Source organism: Phaethon aethereus (genome assembly GCF_964289735.1).
Source record: "Phaethon aethereus genome assembly, chromosome: Z".
Taxonomy (NCBI): domain Eukaryota; kingdom Metazoa; phylum Chordata; class Aves; order Phaethontiformes; family Phaethontidae; genus Phaethon; species Phaethon aethereus.
In genome coordinates this window covers 14,760,736-14,779,804 of record NC_138577.1, presented here as the reverse complement: position 1 = coordinate 14,779,804, position 19,069 = coordinate 14,760,736, and the positions used below count along the sequence as shown (strand labels likewise).

The following is a 19,069-nucleotide window of genomic DNA, read 5'->3' as shown; positions in this document are numbered from 1 at the left end:
GGGCCGCCGCGGCCGCCGCTCGCTCCGGTAACGCGCTGCCCCGGGGGCAGCGGCGTGGCCGTTGACCGCTACGGCGCGGCCGTTCCCGTCCGGTGGCGGCTGGAGGGCTACTCCTCGCGGGGCATCGCCTGACGAGTCTTGGGGGCGGGGGTGGCCTAAGGAACAGCTAATAAGCCTAAATCCGAAGCTAGACCCAACTACAGCTTTTATATATATATGTATATATATGACTACATATTTATATATATATAAGGGTACACCTGAAGACCTCATAATGAGAAACCAGCCAATTCCTGCAGGCAAAGGGAATGTTTTATACACGGGTATACGGCAGTCCTGTGCAGGTGACGACGTTTCAGTCAGATCCAGGCACGGTGCGAAGGCTAAGCCTGACCTCCCCAAAAGAAGAGACTGGCCCAGTGACCCCTGGGCTCCACACCAAACTGCTCGCCTGCAAGAACAGACCGCCTGTAGGCCCTGTCCTGGCTGCTGTAGTGGCAGCTTAAATCCCAAGGAGGAATGCTGTACAGGTAGGTTTTGTTGGCTAATATCTTTTGCATGTCTCCTGTGTTCCCCCTGCAAGGAGGTTTCTGAGGAATGGGATAGACACAAACAATGTGCCCAGTTGGTATCAGTGTTGTGGGTGATGCAAAACAAGAGCTTGGCTGCCTGTATTTTCTTTATCGCAAGTTTTTAGTGGTAATCTGTCAGGAATCTCCAATTTGTGTTTTAGCTGAAGGAAAGACACTATGAGATAGCATATGGTTGGGGTTTTACTTGTAGAGCACCCCAAAGTGGTCTCTCCATGTTTCTAAGAGTGTTGACTCCCCTGCCATTTAAACTGTCTGCAGCTTTCCGAAATGCTGGGCCTGACAGCTGGTGGGAGCAGCACAGCTTTCCTGGCAGATCCTGCCTTGCCCTGCACACTTGGGCACTGAGAGCAAAACTGGCCCCGTCTGGCTCCTCAGAGAGATGTCTGACTGCAGAGGTGGACAGCAAAATCCTTTATCATCTAGGTAGTGAGGAGGGCCACAAATTGAGAATGATTTATATGAAATTGCAATAGTAACATTTTTTGAGCAGATGAATAAAGAAACAAGTGCTAATATTAAGGACATTTTGCAGATGATGCCACCAAGCATTTTTTACCACACAGGTTGATGAATGAACCCAAAAGAGCAAAGGAAGCATGCGCTTTCAAGGTCTAAACCTGATGCTATGACTGATATAGCCATAGAGTGCTTGGGCTAATTTATGAGTCAAACAGCCTTTCAGTTTGTGCTTTGTGTTGAGCACATGTAGTCCAATTTACTTACATGCCTAAAATTTAAGGATGTGTGAGTGTTGTTGGATCATAGCCTCATTACCTGTATAGTTCAATTTCTGCACAAAAAACCTGAGTGTTACTTCCATGCTACTTTGTAGGGATTTATGAAATTTAATATTGGTACAATGCCCTGAAAATGGTAAAGCTTTAAGTGCCTGTGAATTTTACTGCTGTTGCAGTGAATATTTTACAGGCTTTTATGATAGATTAAAAATGCTGAGCACTGGGATGTTGGAAGTTTCAGTGTTTATAAAACAATTTTGGGGTACATACTTTGGTACAGTCCTGCTGGTCTAGCGACATGGTTACTCCTGTTATTGCATCAATGCTAGAATTACATTGTAGTGATGAGACTCCCAAAAATATTTTCTTCACTCCAGTGTTTGAAATAAAGCCAACTGGGTTTCATTTCTCTCGGAAATTGTGTTGAAGTATTGCTGGGGGGGGGGGGGGGGGCATTGTTTTAATGCTTGTTTATATCTTGCCCATATAAAGACAAGGACTGTGCTCTACAGAGATGAATGGATGTGACATATGCTGTATTTATAAACACTTTTGTAGGCTGTCAGCTGAGTTTCCATGGCTAAAGAGAAGTATGTTAATTTTTAAATCTCATATGGCATGCTGTAAACTCACAGTGGAAGCTAGGAGTAGTAAATGGAATTGCTTGGGTAAAAGAACCCTTCTCACACTGATCAAGAAAACTGTGTTTAGAATCTGTAGCATTGAGAAGAGTGACTGAAGAGAGTGTGAACAGGCCTTAAAAAGTTAGGGCACAGAAAGAATCCTTGCTCTCATAACTGGTCTCACTGATGACAATGAAATTATTTATGTGGGTTATGAACTATTTATATGACAAAGAATGTGCATAATTGGAATCTTAGCAGTACAGTAAAGCTGTCCTAGGACAAATTCTTCCAGAAATTTTAGTCTGCAATAGTCAGTTGGATGAACTTTTCCTTTCCTCTTTCGGAGTATGATTAAAACAGAAACTCGCTGTTTTGACAGTGTACTCTCTCGTTCATCCAAACAGTGATGCGTGAAGTTATTTATCAGTTCCCCAAACTGTATTTACAGGATGTGATCTGAACCCAAGATGAGCAACATACACTTTGTATTTAATACAGAGTGTTTGAACAGCGTGCAGTGCTATGTTCAGCAATCTCTTCATGCGCCACTGAAGTAGACTCACTTCTGTGAGCAAGCACAGCCATGTGGCCAAATTGTATATGTTTAAGTTCTCTAAAATTATCTACAAGGTTGTTTTTCAAAAAATGAAAAGCTTTGTCCAAGATTTCATCTCAATATACTTCAATTTCATCTCAATATTGGTTTTGGACTAATTATTTAGAAAAATTTCTACTGAACATTTTTGGAAAATCAAGATTCATGAGAACTTGTTGCAAATTGTACTCTTCAATAGAAGAATGTTCTAAAAGAAAAATTTCTATTTGATTACAAGTCTAGAAGTATGACTAAGATACTGAACTTGAAAATTCATTGCCTGTACAGCAGCATGCATCTCTGGTACCTCTGCAGATAGAAAACTTTTCTGATTAGCATTGGAGATTTGACCAGATTAAAATTTCATTTGATTTTTGACCCTATTTAATTTTCCCATTTTTTAAAAATTGGTTACCAATTAAAAACCTCACCATATACGTATAATGGATTTAGACGCAAATGAATTAATCTATCTGGTCTCACAATGTCTTAGCAAAAAAAAAAAGAGTATAAATTTGCTTGGAAGATCCTGCCACTTGTCATTAAAACTGATCTTAATTTTTAAGGGAGTTGTCCTAGAAAGTACTGAATATGCTTCATAAGCAGAAATCAAAAGTGTGAAAGGAATCTGGAAGTAGGTTTCCAGGTCCATATTTAGAGTCTTAAGTAAGTGACCTGATTTTTCAAAGGTGCTGAGCAGCCAGCCATCTGTGTTACTTCCACCGGAGTTCTCAACTGCTCAGCGCTTCTAGAAACAGACCCATTACTCAGGATCAGCAATGTGAAATTTTTAAAAGCTTTATGTACATCTTAAAGTTAGTAAATTTTATTAAGTTGGGTGCCTAAAGTACTATTCTAGGACATCCCCATTTTACCTTGTGTCACCTTCCTTATTTAAGTTTTGGCAGAGGAAAGCCTGGCTTACGTAGTGAGGTCACTGAGAGACCTGTGATGTTGGCTGGCAGCCTTGTTATGGTCTTTCTTGGCTGTGAACTGACTGTTTATGTTGCAAAGTTCAGTGAGTATTCGTCAAACAGAAACCACAGTTCTCTTGCAGGTTTGGCAAATCCTGTTCTTAGCCAAAGTTTTTTACTATTTTTTCACCTCTTTCTAGATGAAAATGATCCAGCTTGGGAAATACTGATGGATGTCTTTTTGTATCAAAAACCAGAAACAATATTTAAACATGAGTCCGAGCTTGGATAGTAAAGTATTTTGTTAATTTATCCTACTGCATATTTTCTCTATATGTATTTCTCTTCTGCCTGTTACTGCAGTTGTAAATATCTGAATTATAGGTAGTTTTCTGTGTTTTTGCAGTATTGAACAAAAATTGTTCGTATTAGTACATGGTTTAACTCTGATGCTACTTGAGGCAAGGACAGGTTGTCAGCCAGCATAGTAAAAATAATTCCTTTTATTTTAAATTAAACTGTGCTAATTTCTGGATCTATGTCTTCCACTTACATGCTAATCCACTGTTGCTTTCTTTTTCTTCGTGTATATTGCCACAAAATGTCAGGCACAATATTTTGTTGTAGTGTTTTTTTCAAGTAGTAGTTCTAAACAGCGCATATATTCATAAATGGCAGAGGCAAAGCTCTCCCTTTTTTGTTTTTCCGTAGTATTTTAACAATGTAAAACTACCTCTGGGCATTTGCAACTAAAGTTTTCTTCTCAACATCTTCCCCAATGGCAAGTTCCCATCTAGCTAATTTGTATGAGAAACAAACGAAATAGCAATGTTATGTGCAAAGATTTGTTGTAACTGCTTAACTTCATTTGGTTTGAGTTCTATGACTTGGGAACCAGCAATCTAAGCTGTAACATCAGAATACAGAAGTGTTTCTGCTTTTGTTTTTGCAAATTACAGCAGTAATACACAAAGGTAGTGAAATTCATGCTATAGCATATCACAGCACAGAAACTTTCTAATACTATGTCACAGCCTTATCTTTTCATAGAATAAAATTATAATCTGATTATAATTCTTATGTAGTAGTTTTTATGTGTTGTGTAACACTTAGCAGGATGTTGTGAGAGAAAGCTGGATGCAATTAAAAGTTTTGCAACAGTGACATTACTTGGAGATAAAGTCTTCCAGAAGCTTATTTCTTTTTGAGAAAATGATCCTTGATTAAGAAGTTCTTTTTTTTTTTAACTATGTAAAGTAAAAATTGTAGTTTCTATTTTAGAATCAAGTTTTCCTATGAGGTGCAAATGGGACTGCTACAAAAACCAAAGAGGTACAAGCTGTTATTTTAATTTAAGGAATTATGAGCAAAAAGTTATTTTTTTACAAGTCAGTTTTCGTTTTCAGTGTTACATCTTTGTTGTCAGTTATGAACTACTGAGTGGGGTTTTTTTTTCAGGTTTCCTGTAAAGGATTCAGTTTTGTAGCAAAACCAATCTGAAATATCTGTTTGCAGGATTTGTAGTCATTTGTAAAGAGCTATAGAAATAATATATAAAGCTGTGGGAATTGTAGAAGGTCAGGCAAAATCCAGTGGATTGGCATTACGCCTTTGAAGAAATTCTCTGTATGAAACTGTTGAAAGAAACATGGGAGACATGAGAATCCTGCCCCCTAACTGGCCAATGACAGTCAATTGACAAATAGAATAAAAAACACTTATTGCCAGCTCTGTGGTGAAATATTTAAAGAACAGTTTTTCATACGGCTTTCAGTTAAGCCCATTTTTAGAACATAATACAAAGCAGAAAAGCAGAACACCATATAAAGTGTCTAACCTTACATTTTATAAGGTATTAGGTTAATTTACTGGAAAAGTAGTTACAACTTTCTTCAACACTGACTGTCTACCCCCTGAAGAAGGTATTGTGTAGTCACTGAGCAGGAATTAAAAAATCTGGGTGATGTTGCCTACCTCTGACAGCACAGAAAGCCTAATTACTTAAACATTTGCTCAGTTTCGTAACTAACTAAAGGGGATCACTAACCAATGACATAAATTTGAACAGAACATAAATTTGAATGAGAAAATCAGTTTCTGTACTTCCTTTCTATAATACTGTACATTGCTAAGACTGCAGGAGAAAAATATGATTCACATGTAAGAACTAGAATTGCTGTCAAACTTTGATGTCTGCATTTTAGCACTTTAATGAATATATAAAATCAGTTTGATTTTTAGATTTGATGAACACTCACAGCTTTCACTGGAGTCAGCCATCCTAGATGATATAAAACCTTCTACTGCTATTTTTCATAGACGTAGGTTCCTAACTTTAGATAAAAAAATGTGAAAGTATTTGGTATGAATATGAATTTAAAGGTTTTCAGACTTCTGGCAAGTTTGTTAATCGTTAAGATGCAATAGAATTTATTTTCTTTTGAATCTGAAAATATAAAAATTAACTGTTTAAAAGTCATAAGTGAAAAACTTTTATTCAGATCACAAATTCCTATCTTGCCCTCTTAAAGATTTGAGGGTTTTTTGCTTCGCTTTGGGAGGAATAGAGCCACAGCACTGTCAGCCACTTTTGACGTATGACTTCAGGCATATGACTGCAGGAAAGCTGGAGAGAGATTTGGGCTCACATTCTCTTCCCTGTGTCCTTAGCCCTCAAAGGTTAAGGATCATTTATCTCTTTTCTGGTCAAGATGGAACAATAATAATAACAACAGCTCTAAAATTACCAACACCATTGATGTCCTACTTATTTTTTAATGTATATATTTTGTGAAGTTTCTACAGTTTCCGGGAAAGCAATAGCAATAAAAGTGAAGAGTGGAATGTCACACCAAAGGCCGAAGGACCCATACACCTCATGGACAATGCTGGCTTTTGGGATACAAGCAAAGCCGATGAAAGCAATTTTACAATATTTGTTGCATGTCATTCCGACTAGTGCTTCCTAGGCTTAGGCAGCAGCCAGCAATCACTTCTCCCAAAATGCCCCTGTGTCTTTTCTTTCAAATGGAACTCTCCAAGTGCAGTCTCCGTCTGGGCACACAACCGACCATGATCTGCCAGCTGCCTGCACGTACAGTGCTAGGCAGAGCGCCGAGCAGAGGGAAGGCGCGGGGGTGCCCATGCGGGGTGACCAGAGTGGAGCAGAGCCGGCACCGGGCCTGAGAGCTGGGTGCCTTCCCTGCTGGGGAGCTCAGCTCATGGCGTGTTAGGTAGCGCTGCTGCTGTGCAGCAGCGGAGGCTGGGGCCAGGAGGCCGCGCAGGTGAGATCTCAAGCAAAGAACTGTATGTTTCCAATGCGTCCTCCAGGCAGTGGCTTGTTTTGAACTCCGAATGCAGCAAACATGAGGCCAAGACCTTTCTAATTCAGCAGCTTCAGGGGAACTGTAGTGAGGAAAAGAGAGCCTAGTCTGTGGTGATGATTCATGGGCAGCCAGACGGGTTCCGAGTCTGGACTCTTGGCTGAGGCTGGTGGATTATTCCAGTCCCTTCAGCCAGAGGCAGCCCATTTGGCAGGTTTTTCTGGTAACTTTTCCAGCAGCCTCTTTTATCCACAAGTACCAAGCTGCTGAGGACTGGAGTGGCCCAGTCTTAACCAGGCAGTAGCCAGCCTCCCTCTGTGTCCTGTTGGTGGTGAGGAGGAGGGGCGGCTCCAGCCCACCCCATTCCCGTCCCTGCACATCTGCGTGCACCCGGCCTTGGCTGCGGCTGCCTCTTCCCTGGGTCAGTCGGGCACTGCCTGGCTGGGTGCCGCGCCGCTGTGAGCAGAGGAGGGTGCGGAAGGGCTTCTCCCTCTCCCAGCATACAGCCATCCGCCCTGGCAGCGGCAACAGTGCAGAAAATGAAGGAGAGAAATGCAAAGTTGCTCACCTGTGCTAAAATTAGCACGTTGACACGATTGTGGGTAACTCCTTGGTGGTCTTGTGTTACATCCACGAGTAATTCTGCATTGCTTTTTCTGTTAGGATCAGCTGCAGATATTTTGTGTTTGAATATCTGAGAAGGTTAAAATCTAATTGGAAGTTGATGCGTAGGATACATTTATAGTTAACACAAGTATGTTTTTAAAACTCTGTTGTGAATGACTGATTGAGGAGTGAAGATCTTACTGATAAGCTATGTGGAATACATTTCAGGAATTGCAAAAAGGTTTTCTTGATTTGGGTAGAAGCAGTACAGAACCATAAAAATGACAAATAACAGTGGCAGTATCAGCAACCTCTGAATAAATCTACTGACAGCAAGAAAGTTTTCCCTTTGGCTCAAAAGCAGTTGATGGGATAGATCTTTTATATTTACTGTAATATCAAAATATGCATATTTATCTTTAAGAGGTACCATTATACCCTAGCTTCACGTTTCTGTTGGCAGCCAACCAATTATGAATTTTTCTTCAGGAACTTCTGGGTTTTAAACTACTACTGGAATTTTGTTGTTTAAATATTAGTGAACATTCCGAATTCCTTCGAACTCCCTACAGCCTTTTAGCTCCACCAAAATTAACTCTGTGATAGAAAATCAGTTCCTTTTTCACAGCAATTCACTCTTTGCTAATTCCATGCTTTGGAGAAATAAATGTACTTTTAAAAATATTGCTAACTTCTGAACTGTGAAAGGTACTGTGGAGAATATGAAGGTTTCTGTAGTCATGCTTTAATTTTTGAATACAAGTCCTTTTTTTTTTTTAAAGGAGACAGGAAAAAAGACTGTTATATTGAAAAAATTGTATTTCAGTGAAATACTATTGTTTATGTGTGCTACTCCCCTCTAGTGAATGCAAGTGGAATTGCTCCATCTCATGCCATGCTATGGACCCTCAGCTGCAACCAGGTCATGGAAATGTGAACTTTTTTCTGCTTTTTCTAGTACAGACAAACCAGACCGTCATTGCAAAGCATGCCAGGTTTGCTAAATTCAGTCCTTTGCACACACATAATGCCCAAGTAAATACAGAATCACAGAATCACAGAATCGTTAAGGCTGGAAAAGACCTCTAAGATCATCAAGTCCAAACATCAACCCAACACCACCATGCCCACTAAACCATGTCCCGAAGTGCCATGTCTACACGTTTTTTGAACAATTCCAGTGATGATGGCTCCACCACCTCCCTGGACAGCCTGTTCCAATGTTTGACTCTCTCCGTAAATAAATTTTTCCTAATATCTAGTCTAAACCTCCCCTGGCGCAACTTGAGGCCATTTCCTCTCATTCTACCACTAGTTACTTGGGAGAAGAGACCAACACCCACCTCACCCCAGCCCCCTTTCAGGTAGTTGTAGAGAGCGATAAGGTCTCCCCTCAGCCTCCTCTTCTCCAGACTGAACAACCCCAGTTCCCTCATCCACTCCTCATAAGACGTGTGCTCCAGACCCCTCACCAGCTTTGTTGCCCTTCTCTGGACACGCTCCAGCAACCCAATGTCCAAATACAAAATTAACTTCAACAACAGAAAAACGGTATTCGTTATTACTGCTGTGTCTGTACATATCACTGAATTTGAGTAATAGTTTTATGCTTGTTGCCCCAGTTATGTACACGCAGCATTTATTTTAATAATATTTCCTTTTTTCTTGATTGGTGAATATATATTTATTTAGCAATTGAAATCCTCCATGATAGGTTGATATTTGCTTTATTAAACTTTTAAGTAATTGTCGTGGTTTAGCCCAGGACAGTAATTGATACCAATGCTAGAGTGGTTTGGTCACAGATAGGTGTGCAAGCCAAGACAAAAATATCAATCCCTATATTTTCACATGGACACTCTTGTTGAACAGGTAACATAAAACAGAGGAAGCCAGTGTTATAAAAATGCTATGTACCTGATAAATATTCTGCCAAATGTCAGTTAACAAGATATCATGTGTAGGATTTCTGTGGCCGAAGGCCAGTCATATAGCTCAGTAATCACCCTAGTTTGTCCTTATCACCCATGGAGAGAAATATATGCATTTAGGTCTCCATTCATCTCCTAACGTACACAACTAAAATACGCTTATGCTCAGAAGCTGATTTTTTCTATTGACTGCACATTACAGACACTTTAAGCTAGCATGAAATGAATCCTGTATGTGGTGGTCTAAAAAAATCTATTTGCGTCTGCTTCTTTGCTCTTTTATTTTGCTACTTAGTGGCATAATAAATGTGTCATTAATTGGTGGTACTGGCAAAAACAACTTCTGCTTTCACACTGACAACCAAAGTTAGTCCATTAGAGTTGTACAGGCTGTGAAGGTCTCATTCTTAGCAAAGTAGCCCAAAGAAGTAATGTAAGATGTAGGAGTAGTGAACCCTAAATCAACATAAAATTTGATGTGAGACAACTGCTTGCTGAAATACATTTCATAAGGAAAAAAAAAAAAGAACATGGATCCAAAGTTGTTCTGTCATACCTAAGAAATGCAGAGGTATGCCTGAAAGTAGAATTTGCTCTGTGGAACTTTCTATGTTTATATATCATACTCGCACATTAAGACTGATACTATGCATTCGCTTACCTGAAGCCTAAAGAATGGGAAGTGTGAATGTAGCCAAGAGGTCAAATGTAACACATTTCCTTGTTTGCCTTTTGGGATCTTTCTGTTTTTCACATCCTTGCACACTTCTGAGAACCAAAGCTGCAGTTCACCCTTGTTCTTAAAGGATGGCAGATGTTGTTTGTAAAGGCTAAAAGCACTTTTTAAGTAAAAGAAGTGTAAAAAAATATGATGCAAAATTCTGTGTCATCTAGTTAGTCAAAACTCACACTGGGATTTGTGGACTCTAGGTTTTTTTATTTATGGACTGTGGTGTACATCAGTGCAGCTCTATATTTTCTTCCTTTATAGCAAAAGGATAAATTTCTGTTTGTTGTTGCACAGCACTTTGAGAACTGTGGTTGAGAAGTGCGATTACATAACTGTTAATAAAAATTATCTCTTCTCTTTTCCAGAGAGATCAATGCTTGCTCAGCCGACATTTGTTTTTGAAAAGAAGGACCGTCCTTTGAAGGTAAAAAGCATTTGGTTGTTTTTTCTTTTTTTTTTCCCCCATAATTGATAACAAATGCTGAGAAATTAGGATTCTATAGACAGTCATCCTAGCAGTAATAAAAGATTTTAGCCCAGGTTAAGACCTGTAATAAATGGTCTCAAAATAGAACAAGGAAAAGTAGAAACAAGACTCCTTTCAAATGCATATAAGCTAGATTGATATACTTTGTGTCCTGGTCTAGAAAATGGCTGTTCTATTCTCCTTGACCTTTCCACACTTATATTTTTTTTCCAGCGGCCTGCAGAAGACCCAGTTTGCAAAGCTGAAAATGGTAATAACAACCTCATTGAAACAGTATAATTATACACTGGATTATTCATAGGCCTGACTGTTGCTTGTGAAAATAGTGTTTGGACCCTTACTTTGTACGAGCAGGGACAAAATCCCTGTTAGTAGACTACGACTATGGGCATTGTAGAGACACCTAGTATGTCCTAATGTGTAAGTCCCTGTCTTACCTCAATAATTCTTCCATCTTACCTCTCATATTTATCAGAAAGTCAAAGTCCAGAAGCCTTGAAAAGTGGCCAAGTATATTCATCAGCTGTATGAGCTCCTAGCTGCCCTTTTCTATTAGTTTAGGCTAAATTTCCGTTCTTAATGTCTTGTGAGCCTGTTGGCTCTGAATTGATTCTAAGCCCTTCATTCAGGTTCTCTGAACTTAGTAGAAATAAAGGCTGCTTAGGGCTTTGCGCCAGGTGTTGACTGAGATTCCAAAGTCCTTATCCTCTTAGGTAGTGCCTTAAAGCTGTTGCTGTAACTCATTCGTAGAATTTATTGTGTTCAGGTTTTAATTCCGTATCATAACATTGTGATGAAATTTTGTGCCAGCCTGTCCCTGCAGAACTTTATATTTACTTTTCTCTAGATTTCATTAGTTGTTCCAGAAAGCGTGTAAGATCATAATCTTTTACTTTCCAGAAGTCTGACTCTCAGTCTAACACAGGTATGACGTTGAGCTCCAGTCATGTTTTAATTACAGTAGTTCTGTATTCTCATCTGGTAAAGGAGAGAAGGAATTTTCCTGTCTAAGAAATGTTTCTGCACTGTAGAAATGCTGCAAGTCATGAAAACTTAAACATTGATGTAAACTTGCTGGCAATTTCCAATAAATCCCTTTTAAAGTAAAAATATATTAATTCTCCATACTTAGATAATATTACCTAAAGTTATGAAAAATCTGTATATTTCATATCATTTCCTTGAATTGCTCACACAGTCAAGGGAGGAGGAGGGCTGGAAAGGAATGAGATTCCCTGGTTTGTAGAGAGATCAATGTACCCTGGGCAATCCCTGAAAATGTAAAGCAGTTTCCAGAAGGGCCTCTCCTTCCATCCAGCCAACAGCTGACCTGGAAGGCCCTTTAAGGACTGTATATTGCTTCCATGGGAAGCACACGCAAGTCACTGAGGTGATTGTGCAGAAGGACTTACCTGTTTTTCACAGTGTTTATTTAACATAGGAATGGGACCAGAAAGTTATTTCTGAATTCAGGCATTAATAAGTGTACACTATATATTGTTTTATCTAGTTCTGTGACACACCTGAATGTAGCTAAGAGGATTTAAGATAAGCTAAGTTTGGTTTACTGTGAAATATATGCTGAGATCATACACAGAACCTCTTCAGTTCAGCAGTATAGGCACAACCTAACAGTCTACTTCAGAAAGCTGGTAGTTAGCAGATAATAATTTATTCTACTGCCAATAAAGGCTAACACTAAAATTAATCTTTTTTTTCCCAAACAAATTATAATTTTAGTCTTTTATGCTTTCAGATACAACTCTCACTCCGAAAAGAGGGAGATCATCTTCCTTTACCATCCTTCCAACATTCCCTCCCTCCCAGCCAGGTAATTTAAAAAAAAAAAAAGAAAAAAAAAATCCCAATAAATATTTATGTAGGAAGGCAGGTATTATCTAAGATAAAGAGGTGTACAGAAATGCTTTTTCTGCAGGACAGAGTTTGAGTGCATTGGACTAGACTGGTATTTGGACAGGAGAAAGGAATGTTTTAGGAGGAGGACTGTCAGTTCAGTAGAACAAATGTTTTTTGCATTTTTTTTAGGGAATCCTGCGGTGCTGAGGAGGAATCTTTGAATAATTTGCAAATAGGCATTTATACAGCGTGATACAAATCATACTTGAAAAAACAGTAGTTTTTTGTAGTTAAATTACATGAATTAGTTTGCTTGCAATTTAATGGTGATGGCTCCTGTAGGAATATAATTTTCTGTCCTAGGAGCCTGTCTTCCATCTAACCAGTGACCCTGGGAGTATTCTCCCACTTACCACTAATAGAAACAGTGGAGTGGTCTTAAATCCTAGCCTATGTCACTTACCAGAGACAGGTCCTTGACAGATGTTGACATAAAGGACTTCTAAACAATCTTAAGAGGACACAACATTGTTATAACAACAAACCACACTCTTTCTGCAGTGAAAAAGTAGTGACTGATTGTAGAGTATCAGCTGTGTCATTTTACAGGACATGGTACATGGTTGCCATCACTTCCCAGCTGATGTTTGGTATCTTTGTTAGAATAGTGAAAGCATCAGTAGTGCACTGCCATCATTATACTGTTACGAAGGCCTTTTTACCAGAACAGGGCAGGGCACATTTATTTATTCCCAGGTTCTTGGGCCTCATTTACTCATCTTAAAAATGTGTAAGACTGGACCAAATAGCATTGCCATTTCAACAGATTTTACAAACCAGCTGCACCTGGTTTTCAAAGCTGAAGAAGGACTTTATGAGTTTAAAATATCCATTACTATCCAAAAAACTTCTGTCTCGGACATAGCGAGAAAACCCACGTTGCCTTCTGTGCCTAAGTCTACCCACCTGTAAAATGGAGACAGTAACAGTTATCTCGGAGATCTTGTTTAGGTGGATAGGTTGGAATATTGCTCAGGTACTACCAAAATAGGGAGGGGTTACAGAAACATGAATTAATAATTAAAATCTGTTTTAAAACTAAATAATAGTTTTAAATAGCTTTAAAGCTTCACAAGCTCATTATTAAAGTTTAAATTCCTTGCTTTGTAGTAAAGAAGAATAACATATTCATGTCCTCAGCTCTTCTTCAAAGAAACCGTGACTTGATCAAAAGTACAAAAGAAGGTAACTGTCATTGAAATATTTGCTCGCTGTAGTTCCACAAAGACATTCTTAACAGATAGAGAAGACATAAAAATGACAACTCTTCTCTATGCTGAGTGATAGGCTAAGTATGAGGATCGTAAGTTATTTGTTTGACAGTGTAAATACCCTGTGAGCTCTGTTCTGAGCCTCTGCTCTGAGTACTTAATTCCTGAGTGGACTGAATATAACCTTGAGTAGTAAAATTCCACATTTCTAACTGAATAACTCTGCTCCTGGAGAAGACAATGAAGAACCTTCTTAGCATCTGCAGGTGCAGGATTAAATCTGAAATACCAGAAGACAGATCTAACACAAAGCAGTAAATACAAGTATAAATATAAAGATATATTTAAATAAATCAATACAAATATATTTTATAAATATAAATAACTGTATTTTTGTATACAAAATTTTATTGTGTTTTATTCTGAATGGATAACAGGGGTTGGTGTCACTGCAGAGCTGTATAGTTTAGAAGGGATTACAATGTTTCAGAATACGTACAACAAATGTTATTTAAATATACTTTGAAGCTTTCAGTTAAAGAGGCAAGACACATAGGTATGAATTAGATATGAAGAAAAAGTCTCTGTTTAAATATTTTATCTTTGTATTTTGCAAGGGTCCTCATCACAAAGTCAATTGCGGAATGTCATTAGACCTGCCATTTTACAAGCCCCACAAGCTGTGACCTGTCCTGAAAATCCTGTAGTATCTCTATTAACTAAGAAAGAAGCACATGTTCAGGTAAAAAGAAAAGTAATTTTACTGGCTAATATATGTTTGCAGCTCAAAAAAAAAAACAAACAACCAAACAACAGTGCTGTTTTAAAGGAGTTAACTATTCCACTGCATGAATATGGTTCCCATATCAGTTTCAGTGGAATCGATGGATCACTGACATGGTGTGACCTGTTAAACTTATGCTGACTGTTTGAAAAAACATCTCTTCTCTGCAGGCTGTCTCAGCTTTCAGATATCAGGGTTCTGTGGGCAAATCAGCTTTAGGAGTCTTTTGGATTTTTTACAAAGTAAAATTTTAGCATTTTGATTAAGGGCACTGGCTTAGTACACAGCTGGAGGAAGCTCTGCCAGCTACCACATATACATATACCTCTGGACTTCTAGCATTTATAGCAGAAAATAAGCTTGGTCTAGTTAATTGATCAGGTCTTCTTATTCCTAGCTATCTGAAGACAGCTCTTCTTCCCCAGTTGAGAATTCAGTAAGTTCCAAAACAGCAGTGAGGTCATCTACTACCATGAATCTTGCTAGCCTGAAAACAACACAGTAAGTTTTTATTTATTATATTTCTAGACCATTTTGTCACTTGGCCTATGTCGTGTCCTTTTGTCGTATATGTCTAACATGGTACTAAGCCCATGCTACCTACACCCACTCGGTGCTCACTGGTGTTTGTGTGTGGTGCCAGGGTTTGTGGGTACTGACATGAACTCTGTATCCCATAAGAAATGGACTCCTGCTGGGAATTAATCTCTGTGGGGCAGTTTGTTTGTAATTAGAAATCCCCAAACCAGAAACTATTTTGGTTTGCCATCTCATGCAGCTTTAGCAGTTCAAAATACATCCCAGTTTTGAATGTTTGAATCTTTGTGTCCCTTTGGAGAACTCTCTTCTGATTGCATAGCTGCTGAATCTATAAACAGATGCAGAGAAACTCAGGAATTACCAAAATATGTCAGCATATTGGACACAGGAGACATGGAGAAAACCACGCAGGACTGCTTTGTAGGACAAAGTCATCCTGTGGGTCCTAACACTGCTTGCACATGGTTGATGTGGATTATTTACCTGGAAGTTGTGAGCCTCAGGAATACACCTGAGATTAGTTATGATGAGAGTATGACATTTCAAAATTGCTAGGGTAGACAGATAACACAGTTATCATGTTGCCTACTTTCCCCGTCCCACCCAAAGAAGGCACAGACCATTTTAAAGGCAAAGGAGTCTATTCCAGTTTTCTTCAGGGCTGGGTGGGCCGCAGATAGAGCTTCCTGCATAGAACATTTGGGATGCACAGTGACAGGGTTCTGAGGAGATAAGGGGTTTCTAGATGCACAGGCAACTTAGATTCTTAATCCTTACCAACAAGAAGAGCATCCTTAGAGGGCAGCTGCTCACTGTGATTTTGGAAGAGCTAGCCTGTCCTTTTCTATCACAATTAAAGCTGTGATGGTGCCCTGTGAGGACAACATGGAGCCACACAGCAGGCTGGATTTTTAGGAGATTCAGAATGATGGTAATGCACGTACTAGAAAAGCTAAAGGGAAGATGGTATTGACTTCAAAATCAGTTGGTATCAATACTCCGAGTTTGTTTACCTTCGGTCACCTGCACAATATCTAGGAAAAGATAGGTGACTGGCTTTCTCTTGTGTAGTAGATGGATAGAGAAATGCAATGCAGTGTTTCAGTGCTGACAAATTACAAGACTTAAAAGTACTTACGGTATTTCTTTTCCTTTTCTTTTTTAAAAGAGGAATTGCTAATCTGCTTGGGGTATTTGTGCCTCATAAATTCTGTATATCACAATTGTGGTAAATCTTGGTTTATTTGACAAGTTGAAAACTAATGTAAATACAACTAGGTGCTTACTGGTCTTCTGAGATTGCAGGGGAGTGTAAGTGCTATACTTCTGATCCGTATTAAGTGACTGATGCTTTAAAATACTTCATTAAATCTTTTTGGCATAGCTTTTCTGTCCTAGATAGCTTGACAACAAGTATTCAAACAAGCAACTTTATAAAATCCATATACACGCTAAACGATACTGAACATTGCAGCCAGACCTGCTCATTGCTAAGAAAAGATTTTTTTACACTTGTTTTTAATTATCAATCAATGTGTAACAACTGACATTTATCTACAAAAAATAAAATGCAGAGACTCAACAGCAGGGACTGCTGCTGCCTGCAAACACCGCGCTTACTTTCCCTCCTCTTCCACCTCTTCTCTATGTGATGCGGTTCTGTGTAGAGATGAATGAAAATGCTTTGTTAGCCCTCTGCTGTTGCTGTCCATGTCCCAGGAAACTACCAACAGTTCCATTTCCTAAACTGGCTGTAGGAATGAGCTGAAAAGGAGAAATCTGCAGTTTCTTGAGTCTGATTAAAAACTTGGAAAGGAGATTGTGTTGTAAGTGACAGAAATATAATGCTGGGAAAACACAGGCTGCTGGTCATGTATTCAGCTTTGCACAAGTATTTGCTTGGAAAGCTGCAAGGGTTCAAGGGCAGCACTGGAACTGGCAGCTGCTCAGACCCTTCTGGACACTTCAGGACAGTACCTGGATCTACTCCCTTTCCATAGTCCCTTTCTAGTATCTGATCCACATTTCTCCTTCTCCCATTCTTCCTTGTTAGTGGTCATACCCTGAATTCAGTGTCTCTGTTTTGTATCTCCATGGCAATGTCATCCCTGGTACACTTTGTTCTTGTCCTGCAGTAACATAAGGGTATTGAGGTTTTAAAAAGACTCTAAGGCTAGCACTTCCAGTTAACTGTCTGGAAAAAGAAAGATCCTGCACTGGTTACTTTTTCATTACATTCCTGAAGGTAAAAAAAAATCCATTTTGAACATTATTTCTTTGAGAAAAGGCTCTAGTTTCTGTTTTTCAGGTCTTATGGAGTGCTATCCTTACTAAGTTGCTACTGGAGCAGCCTAGAAGTAGCAGATGAAATTTCAGGATGAAAATTGATCACAATTCAGTGAATTTTAGTGGGGAATTTTCCTAAGGGTAAGAACTCATCAGTTTAAGCACACTTCAGGTTCATGGCCAAAATGGTTGGTTCGTGGCCAAAAACACATATGAGAGGCTTCAAGGCTGAAAAAAGATGGATTTTCTGATTTCTTACTTATTTGTTCTTAGTCTTAGCAACACATCAAGCATAAGAATGTTAAGGAGTATTTTCTTCCTTAAGTGGAAATAGCTATGGAGGTAGCTTGTACTTGGGAATCCCTTCACCTTATGTGAAGATATTTCAAGCACACTGTAGTTGTGAACACAGTTTTTAGAGGCAATCATTGACCTTCTGGCAACAAACCCAGCTTGTTGGCAGGAATATCCTCTGCATGACATATGTGGTGTTAAGCCCTCCCAAGGGTGATAAATGATCTGGAAGAGCAGATAAATGATGCTGAAGTATGCAGTTTGTGACAGAACATCAGATCGTCTTCTTGCCAAGTCGTCCTTCTGGAACAGAAAAAGACAAGAACCAGGATGGTTTTGCCTTTGCCAGCAAGAGATGCAGTGATTAAGCTCTGCAGATAGCATGAACAACTATAAGATTTTCATTAAAAAAACCCAACAAACCAGCAGCAGGAACAACTTCCACACAAAGAAGTTTAAAGGACTTTTCTAGTGACTTTTATAAAAAATGGACCCTTAAAGTGGCTATGTAATTAGCAGGTCAAATCACATCTCTACTTATATTAGAATATTCTTGACTGTAATCCACAAGTGATATATTATTTACAAGTTGTGACTATGTCACTATTTAAAAACACATTCACCTTCTTCTCTTAAACTCTTATGTTATTTTGTTCCCACAGAAGTCAGTTGTTTGAAGATAGAAGTGTACAAAACAGCAGCAATTCTGATTTTGTGTTTGGAGAAAACATGGTTGAGAGAGTTTTGGTAAGATCTGTAAATGCTGGCAGACTTTTTATTAAGTTTAATGTACTTAGGAGTAAAATTTTTTTCAGAGATTGGTTCTTTCTAGCTCCTCCTGTTCTTTTAAAAGATGTGAGTAAATATGATTCCAATGACTGTTGAGGAGAAAATATCTAAATATTTGCTGTAGGAAGGGTAGGCATCCCTATCTTCCCCATTCTCGATAAGTACTCTAATTACTAACCCATACCAGCATGCACTTCTGTTTTGCTCATTTTTTGACATTTCAGGTCAAAAAGGTTTTTTTATTTTTTATGTAAAGTGGGACAGCCACAATATGAGATAAAAGAGTGCGGTCTCCCCACTCTAATAGTTTCCATCATAACTGTTAAGAGCTGGGAGAAATTAGTATGAGGGGAAAACTGAACAACCATCCTAGATAGTGTCCATGTTAAACTATATTGTGCATGCTGTGAGACAGCTTAATGGATTGAGTCCTGAAGGAGACTCAGACAAAAAGGGTTGAGGTTTTAAAGGGTTCCCAAGTTGAGGACTGCACCCTTTAAAATGGAATTGAAATTCAGTTTCTAGTAGAAGTAGAATGAAAACAGTATGCGTATCTGCCAGTGAAAAAGCTTAGCAAGCATAGGTCTGGGTTATAACTTCTGACTAGTATTAGTTATAAAGCAGGAATTGAGCCACTGAGCATTGTCAGGAGAGAGAAGCACTTATTTAGACATGCCTAGGAAACTTTTATCTGCAAAAACTGAAG

General features: G+C 38.9%; 1 protein-coding gene across 1 annotated transcript in view; it reads left to right on the top strand.

Annotated features, from left to right (window-relative positions):
- Positions 1–274: 274 nt before the first annotated feature.
- RANBP3L (RAN binding protein 3 like) overlaps positions 275–19,069 on the top strand; it is a gene marked incomplete at both ends in the record, with an annotated part of 32,301 nt that continues 13,506 nt past the window's right edge. The window contains 10 exon segments of the mRNA XM_082013755.1: positions 275–530; positions 10,421–10,479; positions 10,756–10,792; positions 11,390–11,424; positions 11,428–11,467; positions 12,299–12,373; positions 13,570–13,644; positions 14,288–14,412; positions 14,852–14,955; positions 18,237–18,321. Coding sequence (XP_081869881.1) covers positions 275–530; positions 10,421–10,479; positions 10,756–10,792; positions 11,390–11,424; positions 11,428–11,467; positions 12,299–12,373; positions 13,570–13,644; positions 14,288–14,412; positions 14,852–14,955; positions 18,237–18,321 — 891 coding nt within the window.